Genomic DNA, 24,733 nt, shown 5'->3' on the forward strand with positions numbered 1-24,733 from the left:
GTACACATTGGTGGTACGACTTGGATTTTATTAACCAGACATATAGGTATGGGAAGACATGAATGTTGTCCCTTCTTAAGTGTGCCGCTACTACTGCTAGACACTTTGTGAACACTTGAGGTGCAGTAGTTACTCCAAAAGGGAGTACTTTGAAATGGTAATGTTGACCTTCTAGTACAAATCGTAGGTACTTTCTGTGAGATTGATGGATAGGAATGTGGAAGTAGGCATCCTTGAGATCTAATGTGGCAAGGAAGTCGCCTTGTTTTAACAGCGGCAGAACCTGTTGTGGTGTGACCATATGGAAATGGTCGGATTGTAATTACAGGTTTAGGGGCCTTAGATCTAGTATAGGTCTGAAGGACCTGTCCTTTTTGGATATGAGAAAGTATAGGGAGTAAACTCCTGTGTTTTGATGGTGTTTTGGGACTGGTTTTATTGCATTCTTTTGCAGTAGAGATGCAACCTCTTGTCTTAGGAGTGTGAGATGTTCCTGTGACATGGGACGTTGTCTGGGTGGTATTGTTGGAGGAGTGGAAGTGAGCTCCAGGCAAAAACCTGACTGAACTATTTGTCTTACCCACCTGTCTGTGGTGAAGGAGTTCCAGACAGGTAGGAACTGTTGTAATCTCCCCCCGACAGGAGTGGAATGGTCTGGGGGGATGGACGGGAAGTCACTGTTTGGGAGTAGAGGCATTGCGGTTGTTGTTGCCTCTGCCTCTCCCCTTATTGTTGTTACCTCTATATCCTCCTTTGTAATACCCTCTACTGGGCGAGGTTTGGGTGGGCGCTTTATAAGAAGAGGTGATGTCAGTTTGAAAACCCTTAAAGGCACCCCTATATGAGGAGCGACAAAAGGACAGTCTATGGGTCTGAGTTTGTAAGGCTCTCATGGATTTTGCCGTATCCGTATCTTTTTTCATTTTCTCTAGTGCATTATCAACTGTTAGACCAAAGAGATGTTGCTGGTCAAAGGGTTTATTTAAGATACTGGCCTGTACTTCTGGCTTGAACCCAGCGATGCGTAGCCATGCATGTCTACGCAACAGAACTCCCCTATTTATTGCTCTAGAGGCTGTGTCTGCAGTGTCTAATGCACAGCGGATTGAGGTATTTGTAATAACCTTGCCTTCTTGTATTCAGATAAAAGCCCTGGTCTTATATTGCTCTGGCATATGTTGCATGAGTAATTCTAACTCATCATAATGAGCTCGATCATATCTCGCTAACAAAGCTTGAGTGTAAGCAATTCTCCAGACATTAGCTGCTTGTGAGATGGTGCGTTTCCCTGAAGCATCTAAAAGCTTGGACTCTTTATCAGGAGTTGGAGCATCCCCTGTTGTCTGCGAGTTAGCTCTTTTCCTCGCATTTGATACCACTAATGAGTCCAATGGAACCGGACCTTTGATGTATGCTGGGTCAGTTGGAGCCGCATTATACTTTTTTCCAGTCTGGGGTTCATTACCCCGGCTCTGACAGGGTCTTTGAATACCTCTGGTGCATGTCTCACCACTCCACTAAGTATTGGTAATGTGGTCGTGGTTTTATGTGACAACAGTAGTGTATCCATAAGGAAGTCCTCTTCCACTGGATCTGTATGTAAGTCCACTCCATGAAAAGTGGCTGCTCTATGAATGAGCTGTGTAAACCCAATAGTGTCATCTGGGGGAGATGGTCTAGAAGGGTATGCATTATGTTGTGGCAGATCTGGTGCATCTGGCGCATTGTAATTCTCCCAGGGATCATCTGATGGCCCAGGAATATTGTCCGGGTCATCTGTGTCTTCTATATGATGCTCACTTTCTACCCCCGTGAATAATTGTCTTCATCATCATCATCATCATCATCCTGCAGTGTAGGGCTATGTGTGCTGGATGGTGATGTACAGGAGAAATATCTGTTGGTATCTCTATCAATGGTGAAGGAGTTCTTATGGGGGAAGTTTGAGCATGCTTTTTGAGAGGAACTGGAGGTGGTTTGGGAGAGTCCATTTTCCTCTTTTCAGGCACTGTCATGACATGTTCAGTCTTTGGATTAATACGAAGTCTTTTGCTGTGGGTCTGGCTGGAAAAGCTCTTCTGCTGAAAAATCTTTTTTCGGTGCCGATTTATCCTGTTTGGGACTGAAATGCTTAGGTTTTACAGTGTCTACTGTCTTTGGAGCGGATTTTGGCTTCGGTTCTGAATACTTGGTATCATGTTTTTTTCTCGGATCTGACCTTTTTGGACCTGGAATTGTAGTTCCCGAAGTGCATTTAGAAGATCGACTTTCGGAGCCGAAGTGCGTTTCGGTTCCGAAGCAGGCTTCGGGTTGGCTTTTTTTCAGAACCGGAGTTGTCTTCGTTTCGGTAGACTTGGGAACGTCTTTCGGTGCTGAGCTAGTTTTCGGCTCAACCGGTTTCGGTACCGATGGCTGCTTCGGTGCTGGGATTAATTTTGGTTTGAGCACCTTTTGTTTGTCGGGACCGACAGACTGACTCGAGTCCAAGTCGACTGGAGGCTTCTTTGGAATCTTCGTTGCCGAGCCAGAAGACGGGGCGTCGGAAGGTTTTGGTCGGTGTGCACCTGGACCCGAAGGTGGAGGTGGAACCGAAGCCTGTTCCGGTATGGGGGGTGAACAGGGTCGACGTTTGTACTCATGACCTGTTGACCAGCCCATAAGAAGATAGTCGTCTTCTGATTGATCCTCGGCTCCGGAAGCAGAATCCTCTGCTTCGGAAACAATGTCGTCCTGCTGTTGTTCTTCAGACTCTACCTCGATCGGAGCCTCGTCTATGATGAGGTCTGGTGTAGATGAAGATGACTGCGCCATGACTCTTCGAGCTCGACGGTCCCTGATGGTCTTCTTGGACCGGAACGAAGCGCAGGCTTCACAGTCTTGACTCTCGTGCTCTGGAGACAAGCACAGATTGCAAACCTCATGAAGATCAGGGTGAGGAAATTTGGGTCCCCACTAAGGGCACTTCTTGAAGGGTGCTCTTTCCATGAGCCAAAGGCCCAATGGCGCAGTTGGGCCCTGACGGCCCCGACGAATGCTGGAATCGAGAAGCGCAAGCCTTTCTTCGACACAGGTAACTAGAATTACTGTCAAAGAAGATACCGATGGTAAGATGTAGGACTGGAATTCGAAAAGAGATTGGTAATGGGACCGAATGATAAACACATCCGAGCCCGATGGCGGAAAAAAACAATCTGAAGATGGAGTCAATGCCCATGCGCACTACGATCTACAGGAGGAGTCATCCAACAGACAAAGACTCTTCCAAGACAACAACAAAGTGTAATCATCCGGGGCCACCACCAGAAGGTGATCCATGCAATAGTGTGTGGTCTGTAGCCCATATGCCTCGAACATGTCTTTACAGCTTTATTTACCATCCCCTGAGTTAATAAAGCTTTCTTTTTTGGGGGGGGGGATGCCTTTTCAGTACTTTCCCTTAGATTGTGGACTGGGCAGCCATCGGACCGAAAGGCCATCTCTTCGCACCTTCTCTTCAGGAAGAAACTCAAACTATATGTTTTCTTGTGTTTTTTTTCTTCTTTTTTCTATCAGTTCTGTGTTGGGCTTCACTGCTTTCAGCAGCACGAGGCCCACCGGATAAAAAGTGCTTAATACATTCAATACATGACATGGAGGCCACAGTAAAACAGTCTCTGAGACTTTGGAATAAGGCCACCTAGGACTATCAAGGTGAAATTATACCAAGACCATATGCAACTCACCCTGGGACATCTGATTAAAGAGAAGGCTATTTGCTATGATTATGAATGAGATCATTGAAAAAGAACCTCTTCACCATGATCGTCGAAGAGTTACATGGAGTAGACAACTTTCTTAAGGTTGTCTCTTGGACACATAATCACGATCAAAGCAGATGATAGCCCATAGGAACAATTAAAACAAGGCTAACAATAGTGTATGGTCCATGTGGCACACGCAACACAATCCCCCAGTAGACAAGGGTGTTCACTTGATTTTATTTTAAAAAAAATACAACAGCAAAAACCCATCCTCATGACAAAGGACACAGCCATGAAAGGTGTGATGAGACAACAGCACAAGAGGTCTGGATGACATGAAAATAGTTATGACATGCATGAGGATACAACACCAAAGGGAGTCCACATACCAGATGGCCCAATGGAGGGGTGAACATACACCACAAGTCTCTACACAACACAAGAGACAACAGCAGAAGACAGTCCACAAGACGCTTACTATGGAAGCGAGAAGAGACAACAGCAGGAGATGGTTCATAGAAAGAATAAGTATTTCATTAAGAGACTGTCTATGCATGGATAGGTTGCCAGTCACACCACCCTACTGGCATCCAAAGAACAGAAGACCATTCTAGAAGACCTCTTAATAAACACATGGATGGGGGAGGAGCTACGCTAGTGAACAAGATGGCTGCTTAGGCTCCCATCTCCGCCGACCTCATTCTCCTGCCAGATGATCCGGTCATTTATCCTGTCTTTACGCCCTGCCTCCGTGTGTATGAACCGGACTACAGCTCGATGGTGCGATCCCGAGATTTCTACCGGTTTGGTAGACAGAGTTATATCGTGTTAAAGTTTGTGGCCTAGCCCAGCTTGGAAGCCGGGGTCTCTAGTACTGGCCCAGCCGGGTTCCAGTTGAACAACATCAGCCGTAAGCGTGTGGCAGGGTCCGGTCTATTGCTGTGGAGGTTTTCTTGGCCAGATTTTGATGGCGGTCTCCTGAGTTGGTAAACATCGAAGGAGGGGTGACGATGCACGACTGAGGCTGTGGGCGGAGGTCCCTGACCCGGTGGCCCGGTTAGCCACCCGCCGGCGTTCGCTGGGTTGCGATATTCGCTTGCAGTGGCGAAGCGCAGATCGATGCCGCAGTTAACATTGAGTCCCCCTCTGCTGTTGTCCGTTCCACTTTTGACTGTTCCCCCGGGGAGACCGGGCTCTATGGGGGACGTGAAAATGGTTTATATCGAGCGAGGAGCAGTGGAGCGGACTGAGAATGAACCGTCGTTGCGAACTGTGCTGGCGGCCATTGGGGCTCTTCATACTAATGTGGAAGCCCTTATTCATAAAATGATAGCGCGTTCGTTTGAAATTGGGCGGATTGGCCCGGACCCTGCTCCACTACAAGGAATGAAGCAGCTAGAGATACCCACGATGGCCATTTTGATAGAGGAAGCGGGCCCCGTGCAACGAGAGGTGTCGGAGCCTCCGGACGGTGTGATGGCCGATAGGAGCGAGATCGGTGCTTTGAATGGATCGTCAAGCCTACTATCACCGCTGACTGTGGAAGGACTAATCGGTGCTCCCTTTCCGGAGACTTTTGATGAGAACTGTTTTGGGCTTGAAACCGCGTCTCTCCCCTATCCGCCAGTTCCAATACGATGGCGGAGGAAACAAAGTTGGGAGTTCATGACGGTGAGGAGAGTCTTTGGACCTGATGGAGTTTTCAGTGACTTAACATCTTTGCTTGATCTCAGTTTGAACTTTGCTGCACTTTTCTCGTATTTTGACTATCCTGTGGAGGCGGCAGTTCGTCCGGAAGGGGTTCGCGCATCCGATCGGATCGGAAGGGTCAAGGATGAGACTGATTGACTGGGTTTGACATCGTGGTCTTGATGGATGTGGGATTTGCTACCATGATGCTTGCGGGAGGTTGGGCGGTGTTTAGAGTTTCCCCTGTTGCGTACTGCATTAGCATCTTCATAGATTTGTGGATTTACTCTGGGGGATTCTTGGTTCTGGCGGGAGGGAGGGGGGACCGGGGGCACGTACGAAGGTGCCCTCCCCCATTTTCTATATTTAGCATTTAGTTAGATTGGGCGACAGGCACACTGCTAGTTGGGGTTCGGTGAAAGCCATATGCAGGGGTGCTGGGTGGGGGGAGGGGTGTTAGTGTAGTTAGTTTAGGCTGTGGCGTGAATATTTTTGTCATTTATCCTGATTTGGCTTTTTCGTATCTGGGGGCACTACGCCTTTCTTTATCCTGTTCTGTTGGGTGGCGGGGACTGAGTACCGTAGCGCATCAAATGTAGCTTAATTGTGTGCAGTCAACCATTATTGAACGATCTACGCGTCGATGTTTCAATGACCCCGCCCATTGTTTTTTACAGAAATCCTGATATCTGAAAATGTTTGCTTATTATTGTAACTGAATGTGATGTCCCTGATACGTCTTTGTTTTATTTTGTTTTATATTTGAAATAAAAAGAAATATAAAAAAAAAACAAAAAAAAAACACATGGATGCATAGATCACACACTTGAAACACACAATACAGGACGACACTGCAGAATACTGACCCTGTAGCACAATAGTGGACATCAGGGCCTAATTTTGTCCGGGGACACATTAATGAGGCAATCGAATAATAGGCTTGTCGGTGAAATCAAGAGAGTGAGACAATTAGCACCACATTGTCCATCAGATACATAGATATGAAAACATAAATTACAGTAAACAGAGTTTAGTCTTTAGCACACATCGACAAGGAGGCATAACAGTGACATCACACACGTAAAGTTGTTGGGGTGTGAAGACAAATGCCCTGTACTAGGCAAAACAATGAAAAGGTTACCTGATAAATAGGCACTGTCTCCTTTCTCAAAAACATTGAACGCTATCTTCTTGTTGGTGGCTGCCTTGTTCGTGTAGCCATCAAAACGCCGCAGCGGGTCCTGTTGATTGATTCGCCCCACCAGAAGGCCTGCCTCTCCTGGAGACAGTCAAGAGGCTGTGTCAGAGATTCTGGAGATTCAACGCAACTTTGCAACCCCAGCAATAAAGCACATCACATCTCCTGGCTTCAACCTTCTAATCATGCACTAAAGTAGACAATAACAACTCTTTAAATCAGCCATAGCCATTCTCAAAGCCGAGCGGCAGTTCACAAACCGCAACTGCTGTTACCCAAAAAGTATGTCCAACCCAGCTATTCTACTTACCACAGAATGCAAAACAAAGCTTTTATGAATCCAAATGGCTTCTTTAAAGATTTCCGAATGGCTGCCGATGCAAACCAGTCGTTAGAGCTACTGATGACTGATTTTTACACAGGAGCTACCTATGGCTGACAGTGGAAACCAGCCAATGCAGCAACAACAAACAAACCATTACTACTTTCAAAGCAGCTCACACTGCTTTCAACGTCTGTTCTCAAATCCACTAAATACAACCCCAAAAGGCTGCACCCTCAAGCAAGGCTTCTCTTTGGAACTGTTTTCAAAGCTTCACCCTCAAACAAGCATCACATTTCCCCCAAACTCCACCCCACAAATAAATTACCACAGTGCCTTGGAGCAGCCTTTGCAAATCAGTCAGACTTAAAGCATCACTGCACCCCAAAACAGGAGACAGAAGCCCCAAAAGATGTGCCTCCATGTGTGGTTTGAGAACCGTAGGCCTGCGCCCCAAACTTTTTTACGATGCCAACGAGGGCAGGTTTAAAGCTTGAGTTGTCAGAATCCCAAGTTCGCTGCCATAAATCTCAGGCAAGCGCTCGGGGCTAGCTTTTAGAATGACTCATGGACTGAATTGAGCACAGCCTGGACCAGTAGGACATCCCCAAAAGCCACAACACTTATTGGGTACAATATGTGGTCTGTGGGAGTTGATGAAGGCAGTCTCCCTTTGCCTGTGCTGCTAAAAAGACCACTGGGAGAACACACGTTTCAGTTGTGACTGTCTTAGAACTTACCTGGCTGGCAGGTAATACAGATCCCGTTGGAGTCCCGAATCAGCTCCATGGTGTCTTCATTCACCTTCACAAGGCGAATCGGATATACATTTGGCAAAATCCGACTATTGAACCCGCAGGCTCCCACCTGGAGGGACAGGGGTTTCAAGAGCAGTGAGCACACACATTAAATGCTGAGCACCACACAGTAGAACAGAGCTGCCAGGCAGAGTGAGCCAACTTCCTGCAGAAAGAACCCTAAAGTCCCATCCCTGCGCCCCGCCTCACAGAACAGCCCCATGTAGTAACCACACTCCAGTAGGCCTCAGTGGCAACAGAACACCTCAATCACTGTGATAGAGCATGATTGTGCTCTTACATTTGTATGGGTGCATTACAATCACGAGAGGTTGTGTTAACATCTGGGTTATTAGCTCGTGCAATGTAACAAATTATAAGTGACGTGACAGACATTTTGTCTAACGTGGCGAAATCAACATTGTAATCGTATGCTATTTTATGAAAAGTCTTAATGTGCTGAGTTTTACATGCGACTAACGAGAAATCATTTGTTTGCTCTGTAATGCACTGATTTAACTGTGTGCAGTAATAATGATCACATATATGTGCACTTAATATAATGTCATGTTGCTTCTTACGTTAGCCGAATTCTGTAGGCCTCATGTTTATTTTTTCCTGTTGCGCTCTCTGTTTATCCGCAAAATTCATGTGTATGCAGAATCTGTTCTTTATCATGTGTCTGTTGCAGGTGGAGAAACTCATCTTTGCTAGTTAGAATAACGCTTTTGTTTTAGGAGCTAGGCTTAGGGGGGGAGAAGATACATTTGAGCAAGCGATAGTGATAATGTGGGACGGTGTTCTTTCTCACTGGAGGAGGCCTGAGAATCAAGATAATCAAGCCAGAGGCTGGGAACATCGTTGCTGGATGGAAAGTTACTTATGAGGAGGTGTCCGGCTGGATGGGATGATCGCGGGATGGGATGATCACGTGATGAGAAGTTTTGGTTTGTCCTATGATTCTTGTGTTGGGGTTTAGGGACAGAGTCCGGGACATCGGCTGTACCTTGAGAGGAGTGAGCATCTTAGAACAAGCTCTGTAGCTATATGCTACTTGATTCATTCAACGTGAGTGTACTTCTTAGGAAGCCTTCATGTGCTGACCCCTTTTCTGAACTTGCATGGGGAATGCTAAGTAGGGATGTCACGATCGCGTTAGTGTAGGGACAGACTAATGCTTTTTACCTACGAACCTCCAATGTGGGTGCAGTTATATTCTGCGTCTTGATTCTGGAATTGTTTATTCTGTGTTTGTTAGAGCGTCTCAACTTTACCCATAGATTCTTCTTTGCATTAGTTACAATATATTTCTACACCCTCGTTTTGAGGTGTCTATATGTCCAACTGTTCTTGGCTTTGTAATTAACTAACATTTGAATCAGGAGTCTGATTCTTCGGAGTGATGGTTCATTGGAACTACAAAGTTAAACTGGTGAATGATTTTCTCTCCCCTCCACATTTTTAAACAGGTAATAAAGAGCCATCGACCAGAGGTTCCAGAGTAAGTCTAAAACGTGGAACCCGGCTCCTTCAATTGCTCACTTCTGAAACCGCCCATTTCCAACTCATAATGAGGTAGTCCTTCCCACCTCTAACCCCCCCCCCCCCCCTCCCTGTGGTCCACCAGCACACACTCTCCCCGCACAGACAGCTCTCTGGCACCTTTCCATCAAGGTTGGCGATGCTGCAGTTGCACTCTGTGGCTCCGTAGAACTCTCCGATCTGCTTCACCCGGAAGCGGTTGGTGAACTCTTCCCAGATCGAGGGTCTCAGCCCATTGCCAATTGCCAGGCGTACCCGATGCTTCGCCTCCGCCTCCCGCACAGGCTGGTTCAGCAGGTACCGACAGATTTCTCCGATGTACTGAATGACCTAGAGGAATCGGCAATGGCAAATCACAGTTAGGACAAACACCATGACATCAGCAAACAGCAATACAGCTGCAGACACCGGTCTCATGCAGTGGAGGCTGAATGCAAGCACGGTGTCTGAGTGTGGGGGCTGGGGCCGTCAAGCTGGCAGAAGATTCAGTCCTTGATCAATGATACAGGCAGGGCAGACACCTGTGGCACTGTGGGGGTTTGCGCAGTTGGCACTTCTGCTTCTGTGTGGGCGGAAGGACTCTATAGCTTGGAACGCCTGATTTCGATTTCCCTGCAGTTCTGGCTATGCTACACAAGCAGAGTTGACATTTGTAGTGGACTAATGTAGCAGCAGTAGGAGCATGGCGAGAGCAGAAGGGTCAAGACCTGGGCTCGGCCACAACTCAATGCCTCACTTAGGAGAATGCGCGTGCACACCGGGGTGCCCTGGCAAGAGCAAAGCAGGCATGTCTGATGACACAGCAGGGAGCGCTTTGTTGTGGTTGTGCACATGCAGAGCCATGTGACGTGTGCGTGCCGTGGCAGAAGCTTGATAGGCCCACCAATAAGTGAGGTGGGCCCCGCCTCCCCACCTTGTCATTGGTGGAGAAGGCATTTCTAGTCGGAGGGCCTGGGTCTGTGGAATGAGCATTTATGCAAATCTTAACACTTCTGATAAGGCAAAGTGAACATTTAATGCAACATGGTACTGAAAGCGTGGGTGCTTACCGTGCAGTTGTACTTCACACAATCGTCCCAAAATCGACTGGCAGAAAACTTTTTCCTGATGACCACGGTGATCCCATAGAGCAAGCACTGACCCACGCCCATGGTGTTACCTGGAGCGAGAATGAGGTGGAAACAGCAGAAAAGTAGGAGAAAATAAAATAACAGCAAAGGTAAATGAGATGTTTGAAGAACTGAGGTCGCCCCTACTGGGGCTATGTGCACCCATGCCCTTGATCTGGAAGCAGCCCTCAGCGCGGAAGAGGTCTAAGCCCCCGAATATTATCTGGCACAGTTTAAAAGTGGCCTTCGTCTCTTAATGTGTCACATGTAGTGTTTCTTCAATTGAAAGAATATTCTGCCCTCCCGATTACTTATGCATGAGAGGATTACGAGAAGGTGTCAGGGCTCATGGTCTGGGCACTGTTCCCTTAGGGTGACCAGAATTTTGAAGCCAAAAACAGGGACATTTCATAAAAATAGAAGGAGGACTGCAATTTTACTTCAAGCGATGAGAGCGCTCCTCAGCAGAGAATTACAGAACAGGCAGTAAGAACATACATAAAATGCAATTATTAATCCCAGTAGCTTGCCTGTTAATTAAATTGCTTTCTTGAAACAACTGCTAACTATCCCTGCTTTGTAAAACATAAAAAAACACCTCCCACCGTTTTCAGTCGACCCTCTCCAAAAATGGGGACATGAGCTAAATTTCTTGAAATGTGCTGGGACAGCTGGTTAAAAACAGGGACCGTCCTGGCAAAACGGGGACGCCTGGTCACCCTACTGTTCCCTTTTACTAAGAAAGTAACAACAACAAAGTTGCTGAATGCACTATGTGAGCACCTATTCCCTCCCAAGAGCAGAGGAGGACCTGAAACCCCTCAGAGCTCACCTGCGGTGTGGTAAAGAGGAAGACAGTTGTAGATGATGTCTGAAGATTGCAGGCTGTAACTGTAATAGCCAAAGGCAGCGATGCGGTAATACCTGTGACAGAGGAAACGGTGCAGAGATTAGTTGCAAAACATACCACCATGATGACCAGATCAAGAGAAAACAAACCCAGAGCCATGGACTGGCTACCGAGAACCCACCTGCTGTGGACTACGATAGCTGCCTTTGGCATCCCGGTGGTCCCAGATGTATAGATGAAGAACAGGCAATCTGAAAAAATACAGAGAAGCAGTGAAACTCCTGGCCTCATCCCATCCTTTCTAAAACCTGGAATATGAGATTTAGAAACTGACATAAACAGCAAAAGTTCAGGGCATCTAAAAAAAAGAGTATTATTACTTTAACACTTCAGCACCCTCACAAATACTGACCCCCAGGGGCGGACTGGCCGTAGAGGTCACCAGGTGTTTCCCCGGTATGCCGAAGAAGTGGGGCCCGGTTTTTTACCCATGGGGCCGGTTTTGTAGCAGTGCGGCAATATGAGTCCCCTGTAACAAAAGCGGGAATGGTGCTTCTCACTAGCACCCCCCTCGCGGGCCCAGTCGAGAAGCAATCTCTCAGGGCTTTTTGCTGTTCACAGTCCGGCTGTGCCCCTCCCATTCCTTGGTAGATTTGATGCTGGTTCAACCCACTGACATATAGGATCCACTACTGGCATATCCAGTTTCTTGCTAGATCCGATAATGGCACATCCCATTCAATGGAATACCAATTACCGGCACATGCCATTGATCTGACACAGGCGGATCCATTAACCTGACGCTTGTAATAATGATCACCCCCTTCCCTGGCATATCGAATACCGATCACCCCCTTCCCATGCATATCGAATACCGATCACCCCATTCCCTGGCATATCCAATGGTGCAGAGACAGACTATTAAGTACAAAATATCGAGTTGCACAAATATCGAGTTGCAAATATCGTGGGTCAGAAATATCGACAGCAAGTATATCGAGGTCAAGAATATCGAATTAAGGTAGGTAATATCTATTTTAAAAATATCGAAGTGTTTAATATAGTTTACAAAAACACAATTGTTAAAAATATTGTTACTGTTATGTATATTACTATATATTTTATATGTATGTGATGTATGTTTTTGTGTATAAGAATTGTTTGTATTTTTAATATAGATATTACATTTTTAGTATTTATTAAAAAAAACATTTTAATTTTGTGCTTTTAGTTCAGTAGCGGGTTGTGGGTTTATAGGGAAAAAGGGTGGGAAGTAATTTAATTATATTAAATTTATCTTAAAAAATGTATTTGAATTTTGCTCTTTTAGTTCTGTAGTGGGTTGTGGGTTTATTGGGTGGGATGTAATTTAATAATACATTTATTTAAAACAAATTATTTGAATTTTGCATTTTTAGTTCCGTTGTGGGTTTACAGGGTAATAGGGTGGGAAGTAATTTAATTATATTAAATGTATTGATTCATTTTTATTTATTAATATTTCTTTAATTGATATTTTATAGTGTTAAATGTGTAAAGTAATTTATCATTAATTATTGGTTTTTAATTCATTTTAATTGTTAATTATGGTAATTGTGTAATACATTTTAGGTGTGTGCAGGGGTGTTTATAGGTGTACATGGTGGGAAGTATTTTTAATTTATGAATTAATAATTGGTTAATTAATTTAAATTAATTTTAATGAAATAGTTTGTAATTAATTTTGGTAATTGTGTAATTAATTTTAGGTGTGTGTTGTGGTGGTTATATGTGTAAAGGGTGGGAAGTAATTTATTTTTAATTTATGAATTAATAATTGATAAATTAATTTTAATTAATTGGTAATTATGGTTATTGTGTCATTAATTTTAGGTGTGTGTTTTGGTGTCTATAAGTGTAAAGGGTGGGAAGTAATTTATTTGTAATTGATGCATTAGTAATTGGTTGTTAATTTTAATTAACTAATTGGTAATTATGGTAATTGTGGAATTCATTTTAGGTGTGTGTTGTGGTGTTTATAAGTGTAAAAGGTGGGAAGTAATTTGTGTTTAATTGATTAATAAATATTTAGTTGTTCATTAATGCTAATTTATAGATACATATTTTGGGTAATTTTTTTTAATTATATTTATTTTTAAAAGGGGCAAAGGGTAGGTATTAAATACATTTTAGTTATTTAATTATTAGTTGTTAATAATTGCTTTTAATTTTAAAATAAGTTTAAATTGTGTTTTATTATTTTATAGTTTAATTTAGGTTTGTGTTGTGGAAATTATAGTGTTAAAGTGTAGTAAATTAATGTTTATAGATTTTTTTTACTAAGATTTTTCTAATTGATTATTAATTATGGTAAATAAATATAATTAAAACATTTTAATTGTTTTGTTATTGGTGTGGTGTTCTAGGTTGAGAAATACAATTAATACATTTATTTTGTAATTAATTGTTTCGTTTGTAAATATTTTCTAGTTTAAAAGAAATATTTATTTGCAAATGTATTTATTACTGTATTATATATAGTATTTGTAAGTTTTTTTGTTATATGCAATTAATATAACATGTTCTTTTTATATGTTTAATACTTTTTATTTTTTTATATTGTTTATTAATTTTTATTATTGTTTTTATTTTTTTATATACATTTTTTTAGTGTTTGAGTGTGAATTGTAATTTTTATTCTATGGCATCCAACACTTTCCCTACTGTTGCATTCACTGGAGTGGGAACAGTTATTTATACCCCTCTGCTATCCAGCAGTTTCCCTACTGTTGCACTCACTGGAGTTGGAATAGTAATTTTTACCCCTCCACTATCTAGCACTTTCCCTACTGTTGCACTCATTGGAGTTGGAATAGTAATTTTTACATCTCCGCTATTCAACACTTTCCCTACTGTTGAAGTCTCTGGAGTAGGAATAGCAATTTTGCCTCTTTGCTATCCAACACTTATCCTACTGTTACACTCAGTGGAGTGGGAATAGTAATTTTTACCGCTCCATAATTCCAACACTTTCCCTACTATTGACCTTACTGGAGTGGGAAAAGTAAATGTTACCCATCCGCTATCCAACAATTTTCCTAATGTTGCACTCACTGGAGTGGGAATAGTCATTTTTCCCCACCACAGTCCAACACTTTCCCTACTGTTGAACTCACTGTAGTGGGAACAGTAATGTTTACCTCTCTGCTATTCAACACTTTCCCTACTGTTGAACTCACTGGAGTGGGAATAGTAATTTTTACCTCTCCGCTATCCAACACTTATCCTACTTTTGTGACTGGAGTGGGAATAGTAATTTTTACCCGTCCGCTATCCAACATTTTCCCTACTGTTGCACTCATTGGAGTGGGAATAGTAGTTTTTTTCCCCTCCACTATCCAACACATTCCCTACTGTTGCACTCACTGGAGTTAGATAGCTAAATAATTAAATTTACTATTCCAACACTTTTCCTACTGTTGCATTGATTGTATTGGGCAATTTACGTTTAAATATTTTTTCATAGTTTGTTTTAATTTATTGTACAATGTCTTTTTATATATATATATATATATATATATATATATATATATATATATATATATATATATATATATATATATATATATATGTTCACACCATCTTTCCTCATCGAAAGAAGCTGAGTCGCACACGTGACTTCATTATATAACCATTTTAATTAAAGAGGAACAGCATGATACGGGACTTTACTGACGCGTTTCGTTTCACCTGGAAACTTTTTCAAAGTGGTGTCCTGCACCTAAGAACCAGTCCGTGGGTTCCACAGTTCAATTGATGTTTTTGCTACATTTCCTTCGATGGACTTTCAATACGGAAAACATTCCCCTTTGATGTTGCATTATGGAGCCTGTGGTTCCGACGGCTGTTTAATGTTTTAAAACCCTCCAGTGGGCGGTGAATTGATCTTGCTGTCCAAATAAACAATTTTCGTGGCTTGAAGTTACCCCGTGTCAGCCCACTTTTCAAGCTGACTGGGGACCAATACCGAGGTCCAGTCCTCGGCGGCACCTCTCTCCCGGTCCGTTTTGTCGGTTCAACACTTTGGTTCCGTTTGGGAGAGCGTTGGCGCTCTTGTGGCGGTGCGTTTGCTCTTCGGCAGAACCAAGCCGATTTGAATGTTCACACCATCTTTCCTCATCGAAAGAAGCTGAGTCGCACACGTGACTTCATTATATAACCATTTTAATTAAAGAGGAACAGCATGATACGGGACTTTACTGACGCGTTTCGTTTCACCTGGAAACTTTTTCAAAGTGGTGTCCTGCACCTAAGAACCAGTCCGTGGGTTCCACAGTTCAATTGATGTTTTTGCTACATTTCCTTCGATGGACTTTCAATACGGAAAACATTCCCCTTTGATGTTGCATTATGGAGCCTGTGGTTCCGACGGCTGTTTAATGTTTTAAAACCCTCCAGTGGGCGGTGAATTGATCTTGCTGTCCAAATAAACAATTTTCGTGGCTTGAAGTTACCCCGTGTCAGCCCACTTTTCAAGCTGACTATACATATTTACACCTTATTCAATATGGTCATTTCATTATCATGGTACGCCATATATAAGGCTCATTTTATTGATTATTTTGTCCTTTATGGCAAACCATTCATAAATATCACTCGCCTCTTAAATTCTGCACCTTTAAGTGTGTAGATTTATTTTCGTGATAATTATACCTTCGGGTCACTCAACGAGCCCAAATTAAGGCCGTGTTTACAATTCATCCGTATGAGCTTAATCTCGCATGACCTCAGATTAATTCATTATTAAGCCATGGATCAGCCAATCTCACTGTGTTACTCTTGTCATTTTATATTTTTTATTTTACAACAGAAGTTTTAGGTTTCTGACTAAATATTTTATTTGCCCAGATGTACAGATAGCTACTCACTTCTATTAAGTCCTTTGGGGGCCTTGGTCTCAAGATCTATTATATATCAAGACTCTAGTCTCCGTAACTTTCGAGTCCTATATCCACCCCTAGGATCTCCCGGGACATGATCTATAGCAAAATACTGTAAAAGTTCCCTATTGCTGTTATGTTTGATTGCGAAGTGTTTTGCCACAGGGTAATTAAAATCTCTGTTTACTATTTAACGCTGGTGCTCTAGTATTCGCAGTTTGACATTGTTTACCGTACTGCCTATATATCTTAGTCCACATGGACATGTAAGACAGTATACGGCATAGGTTGTATGACATGTAAGGAATTTCCTGATTATTTTCTTCTCTTTCAGCCCTGGTATCATATAAGATGTTACCCTTTTACTTTTGATACATGTCTTGCATTTCCCGCAGGGATAAAAGCCAGGCATATCCTTGATCTTTGCAGTCTTCTCGGGGATATTTTGTAAATGACTATGTACAATTTTGTCACATATGGATCTTGCTTTTCTGAAGGTGATTAAGGGGGTTTTAGGGACATCCTTCCCAATGATGTTGTCTGTTTTTAGAATGTGCCAACTTTTTTTCATTATGTTTCTTAAATGGTTGTCATTATCCGAAAAGGTGGTAATTAACCTAAACTATCCTCCCCCCTGGTCTTCTATCTTCTCATTTCTCACGTTATCCATCAAAAGCTTTTCTATAAGAATTGTCTTTACCTTTGAGAGTAGTGTCTAATAACTCTGTTATACCCTCTTGCTGAGAATCTGTTGATACTGTCACTTGCCGCCTTTAAAAAATCAGTCCCTGGAACAGTTTCTTTTTATTCTCAACAATTCTCCATATGGTATACTTTTTACCAAATTGGGGGGATGATTACTGTCAGCATGTAGAACCGAATTGCCGGCTATACGTTTTCTGAACAATTCAGTTTCGATATTCCCATCATTCAAAAACACTTAGATCTAAATAATTTACTGTTTGTGGACTGATGTCTGCAGAATATCTCAGATTTACATTGTTTTGATTTAACTGTGCGACAAATTCTTTGGTAGAAGATGGCGACCCCCTCCAAACAAGGAAGAGGTTGTCAATATATCTATACCAGACTTTGATGTCAGTCCATTTGGAATACTCCAGGCTCTGGGATACCTGTTCCTCCCACCAGCCCACGAACAAGTTTGCTTAACTGGGGGCAAAGCAGGTACCCATCGCTGTCCCGGAGATTTGTCTGTACAGTTGCCCCTCAAATTAGAAGATATTGTTAAGTAGGCAATATTCAATGAATTCTAGTAGCATGTTACTGTGTTCTGTAAATTTCATCGGCCTTTTATCCAGGAAATGTTTAATGGCTCTCAGTCCCTGTTGGTAATTTATGCATGTATATAGAGTTGTGATGTCCATTGCTATTAGTAAGTAGGAAGATTCCCATGTGACACCTCTGATCTTGTTGACAAAGTCTTTTGTGTCCTTAATATAAGATTGTAGTTGTAACATAATCAGGAAGAGAAAATGGTCGATGTAAATAGAAAGATTTTCTGCCACACTCCCTATGGGGGAGATAATTGGTCTCCCCGGTGGGTTTTTGTTGTCCTTATGAATCTTCGGAAGTTGGTAGAATATTGGTATTGTCAGATTGTTGGTTTTTAAATAGTAATAGTAATTTTTACCCCTTTGCTATCCAGCCCTTTCCCTACTATTGCACTCACTGGAGTGGGAATAGCAATTTTCACCTCTCCGCTATCCAACACTTTCCCTACTGTTGCACTCACTGGAGTTGGAATAGTAAATTTAATTATTTAGCTATCCAACACTTTTCCTACTGTTGCATTGATTGTATTGGGCAATTTACGTTTAAATATTTTTTCATAGTTTGTTTTAATTTATTGTAGAATGTCTTTTTTTATATATATATATATATATATATATATATATATATATATATATATATATTTTCTTGGGAGCGTTTTTCCAACTCTTAAACATTTGCAAGGTCCCTGCTCTGCTGTCCCTCCTGAGGTTTGTTGAAGTAGTCTATGGTGAATGTGGTATGACTGTCTGGTAGGCCATAATGCAGGACATTATTGGTTACAAGCAGGGAGATCTCCCTGGCAGGGGATTCTCAGCTGCATCAAAGGGCAGGTGCTGGCTACCTTCACCAAAGCAAGTATTTTCTAATTTGGGAAGGCAAATAGCAGATGCATGTGCAGGGTCTGGCCATCAGGCCTGCATGTTAGAGGTCAATATTTTGAGCAGCACACATGGGTGGTGTACCATATGCTCCAGCATCCACTAGTCTCTTCAATCACATAATTCCACCCCCTCTCCTCAAACACACACATTCTCCACATTCACTGCATGCACCCTTCATACTTCAAAGAACCCATGTTATGGAGCCTGAATCGAACTTTACCTGGAGTAGTAGTAATCAACATTCTTCTGTGGCCTATAGGTGAGAAGACATACCCCTGACTATAATATTTGGTGACGTCGCTGTCAGTACTGCATAGCCTCTGCAGTAGATACCATCACAAAGGGGTCACTTTTGGGCCCCCTGCCATTGTAGCCCAGCTCTGCAGTACCATAGTCAAGTAAACAGGAGAACCATGAGTGGGCTCACATTATGGTCAGGCTCAATGGGGAAAAATGCCCAGGACTTTACAAACCTGTGCAGAAGACTTTTCTCTCGCCACAAAAGAAATAACATCTCTACAAGCAAGATCTGAAGCACACAGCACGGTAGGATAGAGAAAATAAAGAGGAAAGAACCTGTTAACTAGTGCCATGCGAGCTCTTGAATATTTGATCTACTAAAGATTGTCTACAGAACATTTGTCCTGTGTCGTAAGGTCCCTGGAGTAAATTATTGTTAACAAACTGAAGTGGGATAAGTAGGTGTTGGGCAGAAGCTACGCCTCCCTTCAGTGGGGTAACACAAAAAGATGCTCCCCCTGCAGAATATGATGGGGGGCCCCTTAGTCTGCCTTAGCTCACAGATATTCATTGGCCTTGAAGTGATTGGGAGCCCATTGAAGGGCTGGGAGCCCATGTAATGCAAGGGCTTGTACTACGCCTCTGCTTACCTATTGAGTAGGGCAGCACTCAGTAAGCAGGATCCAGGGTCTGACCAGCCATTATACTACTAGGGCACATACCTTCCCCAGTGGAATACCGGCTAGAGCGCTACCATGACCCAACCATGAGTACCCCATAGTCCCATTCAAACCCCAGCTACTGCATTTGGGGCGTGTTTGAACATTTCAGTCAGGGTCAAACACATCATTCAGGGAGTCTCTATAGTTGTGACATTTCTAAGGGTTATGTCATCCCAACTTAAGTCCTATACATACAGGCATGGAACTTTTGTAACTAAGTTTACAGATGGATGCAGCTTTTCAACAATTATTTGAAATTATTTGTGCATCCTTTGGATTTTGCACGGATGTGCCTGCACTGGACACTCCACATACTTTCAAGTCATTGGTATTCCTTAACTTATATTTGGATCTTACTAAGCCATATGGCCAGGCTACTTGGGTGTTCCTGTTTCTTACTGTCCTGAAAAGACCCCGTCATGATGGTCAGCTAGCACACCTTCCCCGTGGGTCGAAATGTTGACAAGTCCATACCTTTTGCTTGTATCTAAAACTAAATGGAAATGTCCCAACTATAGAGACTCCATGAAGTATGCGTTTGGACCAGGCTTACATATAGAATGAATAGGATTGTTGCTTTATGCTTTTTTGCTTATTCTTTTCTCACCACCTGTACGAGCATTTTCTGCATATATCATGGATCACTCCAGCAGAAACCAATGTATAATTGATTGGTGTAATGTTTTCATAAACTAATCAACAATATGGCACATCTAAATTCTGCATCTTTTTGTTGAAACTGGCAGCATGTGATACATAGTTCCAGGGGCCTTGTGCGTGTGAAGAAACATGACAGCCTGTGACACTGTGATTGTGAAGAGCTTCTCTGTATCTATGTGTAGAGCTATATAAATCAAGCTGAGAAAGGCCTTTCTACTTCCTAAAATGATATTTGGAAGGGTCAGTGGTGGCCGGCCGGGAACGGGGGTGGCGCAGACCAAGGGGCGTATGGAGGGGGTGGGTAAAAAAAAACATGTACCTTTCGCCTGCCACAGTTTCTCCTCCATCGCTCTCTTCCTGGTGAGCCCGGAAGGAGGAAGCACACAGACTCCCAGAGCCCCATAAACGAATCACATCGCAGCAATGCAACTTTGTGATTGGTCTGAGCGCTGCAAATTGGTGCTCGGCCAGGGACAGGGACAGCGACGGCTCGTGGAGGGAGTTACGGTGGGGCAGGAGGGTGGGGAGGGGGAGGGGCAGGGTGGAGGTTGCTAAAAACCGGCATATGGATAATTGCAGGTAAGTAAACAATTTAATTAATAAAACGAATTTCGTAGTGCGCCTTGCATCGCAAAATGCAATGCAGTGCGAGCTACGAAATTCGTTTTATTAATTAAATTGTTTACTTACCTGCAATTATCCATATGCCGGTTTTTAGCAACCTCCACCCTGCCCCTCCCCCTCCCCACCCTCCTGCCCCACCGTAACTCCCTCCACGAGCCGTCGCTGGACAGGGAGTATGTGCATGTTCCTCACCAGGCTGAGCATTACAGGCTGGTGGGGAACATTCAAAGTGACCATGACTGTTTGGCCAGCCCAAGACGGCAGGCCAAACAGTAATGCCCACTTGGAATGTGCAAACCACTCCTCCCCCTGTGCTACCTGCCCTGCCCAACCCTAGCCCAGCCCCAAAACTACAAAAACGAAAATGATAATAACAAAGTTATTATTATTTTTTCCCCCACTGTTCTGAGAGCAGTGGGGCAACGCTCCTCCGCCTTAGCGGAGGAGCAGCCCCTAGAAAGGCTACATGAAAGGATGGGTCCACTTAGTAATGTGCAGCTGCAGACCAGACAGCACTCGTAATGCAGCCAAAATACTGCTTCAAAAATCTTGGGGTGTTCTATGAAAAAACTCAGGAGGACTGAAAACTGAAGTTTATTAATGTGGTTCAAGCATATCTTCATGGTAAGTTCCAGATACCTAAGAAATTTGCAAGGAGAGAGGTTGGAGTACAGGGGATTGTCAGGCAGCATCTGCCGTCGGGATCCCAAAGGTAGCCACAAGGTGGCATTTAACAATGAAACTACTTCCTAGTAGGCCACAAGTTGTAGGTAAATAGCACCTATCCCTCAGTACGGTGGTTTTGTAGACACATAGCAGATGAACCACTAGCCCCTCCCTGACAAATTTATGTGTGATATTCAACATGAGCCCCCTAAAATGCCCACTCCTCGGCGAGCCATTACTCGTTCCCATTAAAAGCAACATGAAGAATGAAATTGCTATTTTTTGCTATAATTGGTTCCCACTCCGGACAACCGCTGTGAGTCACTGGCCTAGAGTGGTGGGCTCAAGATTCAAAACAAAGTGGAGAGACACAGAGTGGAAGAGCATAGAGTGGAGTTGAGGGGCATAGAGTGTCATGGCATAGAGTGGATTAGAGTGTCGTAGAGTGGAGTGTGGATGATTGGAGCGGTGTAGATCGGAGTCGAAGGTCACGTCAGAGTAGAGTAAATTGTTTATGTGATATGCATAATGTGAGCATGAGTAACAAAACACAATCATGCATGTTAATATATATCACGCAGCACCACCCCCAAATTGGTGTGCCAGCTGTCAGTAATAGTGCCAGTTGTAGAGTCCTGTTTGATTTGACCAATGAACTTGGATCCTGCCATTATCTATTTTCGAACCAGAAGACTAATGAATATTACGACACTAAAGGTATGTTAATTACAATCCATATAAGGGACAAGTAAATATAACTTAGGAATTAATAAACAATCATGAAGAATAAAAAGGTGTAACGTGTGAGAAATACAAAGATACTAAAGATATGTCTATCTTAATCTATATGTGGGGACAAATAAATGCAATGTAGGAATCACTAGGCTATTAAAAGGAATGAAAATGTTACAATATAAATCATGGAAATATTGAGGGAGTGGCAAAAACATGTTATGATGACAGTAATTATGGTACATACCAGCAAAGCCCTGTATAATTTGTATCTGTCCTGATTGGTCTATCCCTTTATTCTATGCCGATTGTTTTTTAAGGAATGTGGGAAGCAACCGTGCAGGTCCCCTTCTTTGGTAGGGATTCCTTGCACAAAAGCTCTTGCGTGGGTTTTATAATATTTTGTTTCTTGCTCATTGATTCAATGTATTCTGCCTATTAATTTGTTGTGTGTTATTGTATAAAATGGTTTATCATTGTGTAACTTGTTTGTTCTATCAGTGTTTTGTTGTCTTGTGCATGAATTATTGTTTACATAATTGTTTCTTATATATGTTTTTGTGCATTTATAGCCCTGATGAAGTTCAAATGTTTTTTTGAACATAACGCATTGGCTGGATGTTCATTTAATGGATTTTTTACACGTCATATGAAAATGAAACAAGCATTTGCAATGCAATAGGTCTCGCATTTACGCAAGTTTGAGCTATTGTCATTGCAATTGACAATACATTTTATTATTGTTTTTGTTTTTAAAACATAAATAAAAGACACTGTCATTTACAATGCCAATAGCTTAAACTCGCGTAAATGCGAGACCTAGTGCATTGCAAATGCTTGTTCTAATGGGCTGTGCGGGCCCTGTCATCGCGCGAAGTTCACTACCGAACTGAATCAAGTGACGCCCTATCAAGTGTAAAACAATAACACAGACACTAAAGTATGCCACAAGAGCTTCGCATACTACCTGCAAACCCATAACAAATGATGTTGGGATAGCAGCTGAGGCGTGTCCACACAATTCCTGGCCTCTTTGCAGGCACTGTCAGGTGCTTGGCTCATTCTCTGAAAAGTATGTGCAGGTTGATGGAAAAGGCAGAGAGAGCTGTAGGCAGAAGGAGGTGGCTGAGGAATATCCAAGTAGCAGAGTGAGATGGCTCAGTGTGATAGTAGCTACTAGCTGAAATGTGTTTAATGTGTAACTTAACATGTATTCAAGAACCGAAGATACCAGCAGAACTCGGGAGAGTGGACATGGCCCGAGAGACCCTGACCTGTCAAAACCCGATTACTCACATGCCTCAACTAACTACACGGAGAAGAGCGGCAAAGCAAATAAGTATCGCCTGTGTCTACGTATTTTTAACCATTTTGTACTGCAGTCCAACATGGCTGAAGAGTTTATACCCGAGCTGCAAATTAATTATATAAATAAACAAGCGTGACCCTAAAGTGAAAGCGGACTGCGCTACAAATAAAACGTGTGGCGTGCCTGGCTCTAGCCCCGCCTGTGCCCCTCAAGCAGAAGAAAACAGCAAATTAATTAAATAACCAAGCGAGGCCGCTAAAGTGAGCAGACCTTGCTGCAAATTAATTAAATAAACAAGCACGGCCGCAAAAGTGAAAGTTGCCCACGCTGCAAATAAAAAAAAAAAAATATAGTGCTCTTAGCCGTGATAACGCACACAAAAGGAGGTAGGTCCTGGTGGGGCTGAGGGAGGGCTGGACCGTTTATAAATCTAAGCACACAGATTGTATCGGGCTGCGACTCCTGTTTGGAGCCAATATCCAAATACATGGATTTTTTCTTAAAGCCCTTTCTGAAGGAGGTAAAATCGTATCTCAGAGATACTACAGATTTTTTATCAAAGGTGGAAGGAACGAGCTTCGATCCATCTAAACAAATAATGGCAACTATGGACGTTACATCCCTTTACACACAAATTCCTCAGAGGTAATTGAGTTGTATTTGGACAAAAGGGACAAGCCACACAGGGTGCCTACTTCATTCATCCTAAAACTTGCAGCGATAGCACAGCAAAAGAACTATTTCTTATTTAATGATCGGTTCTATATGCAAGTTAAGGGCACTGCCATGGGGTGTCCTTATGCCCCTCAGAAATGGCAGTGCTTTACATGGCACAGTATGAGACCATGTTTGTGGAGAACAATAACCCATACATTGGAAATATCATACAATGGTGGCGCTACATAGACGACGTCTGGCTCCTGTGGCAGGGGAGCCAGACTGAGCTTTTGGCGTTCCATGAATGGATCAACACTAGACATGGGGACATTAAATTCTCTATTGAGACAAGCACCGTGAGAATGACATTCTTGGATGTTGAGGTGACCTGTGAGGATGGGAGATTAAAAATATCCCTATATAAGAAACCAACGGACAAAAATACCATCCTACACCACAAAAGCTATCATCCCAGAAGTTTGAAGGCGAATTGCCGTATGGTCAAATGTTGCGCATTCGGAGAAATTGCTCGAAGTAGGGGATTAGGACTATCACGCCCAGGTATTCTGCAATGAGATGATCCATAGAGGGTACCCAAGGAAGCTTTTGAAGCATTCCTTTAAAAGAGCTCGGTTTACCCCTCAGGAAACTCTATTGCAAATCAAGGAAAAGAAGGAATTAGATCGAATGGTATGCGTCACCACCTTTGGGCCTGACACGCACAAGCTCAGACAAGCGGTGCTTAAAAATTGGCACCTTTTGGAGGACTTGGAATGTCCTTTT

General features: G+C 43.0%; 1 protein-coding gene across 1 annotated transcript in view; it reads right to left on the bottom strand.

The window, feature by feature from the left end:
* SLC27A1 (solute carrier family 27 member 1) overlaps positions 1-24,733 on the bottom strand; it is a 236,410-nt gene that overhangs the window by 50,907 nt on the left and 160,770 nt on the right. Inside the window, exons 4-9 of the mRNA XM_086961355.1 lie at positions 11,429-11,498; positions 11,230-11,321; positions 10,338-10,447; positions 9,409-9,618; positions 7,690-7,816; positions 6,571-6,708 (exon numbers count right to left, since the gene is read on the bottom strand). Coding sequence (XP_086817481.1) covers positions 6,571-6,708; positions 7,690-7,816; positions 9,409-9,618; positions 10,338-10,447; positions 11,230-11,321; positions 11,429-11,498 — 747 coding nt within the window. The remainder of the gene's footprint in view (positions 1-6,570; positions 6,709-7,689; positions 7,817-9,408; positions 9,619-10,337; positions 10,448-11,229; positions 11,322-11,428; positions 11,499-24,733) is intronic.

Source organism: Lissotriton vulgaris, chromosome 1_1 (assembly GCF_964263255.1).
Source record: "Lissotriton vulgaris chromosome 1_1, aLisVul1.2, whole genome shotgun sequence".
NCBI lineage: Eukaryota > Metazoa > Chordata > Amphibia > Caudata > Salamandridae > Lissotriton > Lissotriton vulgaris.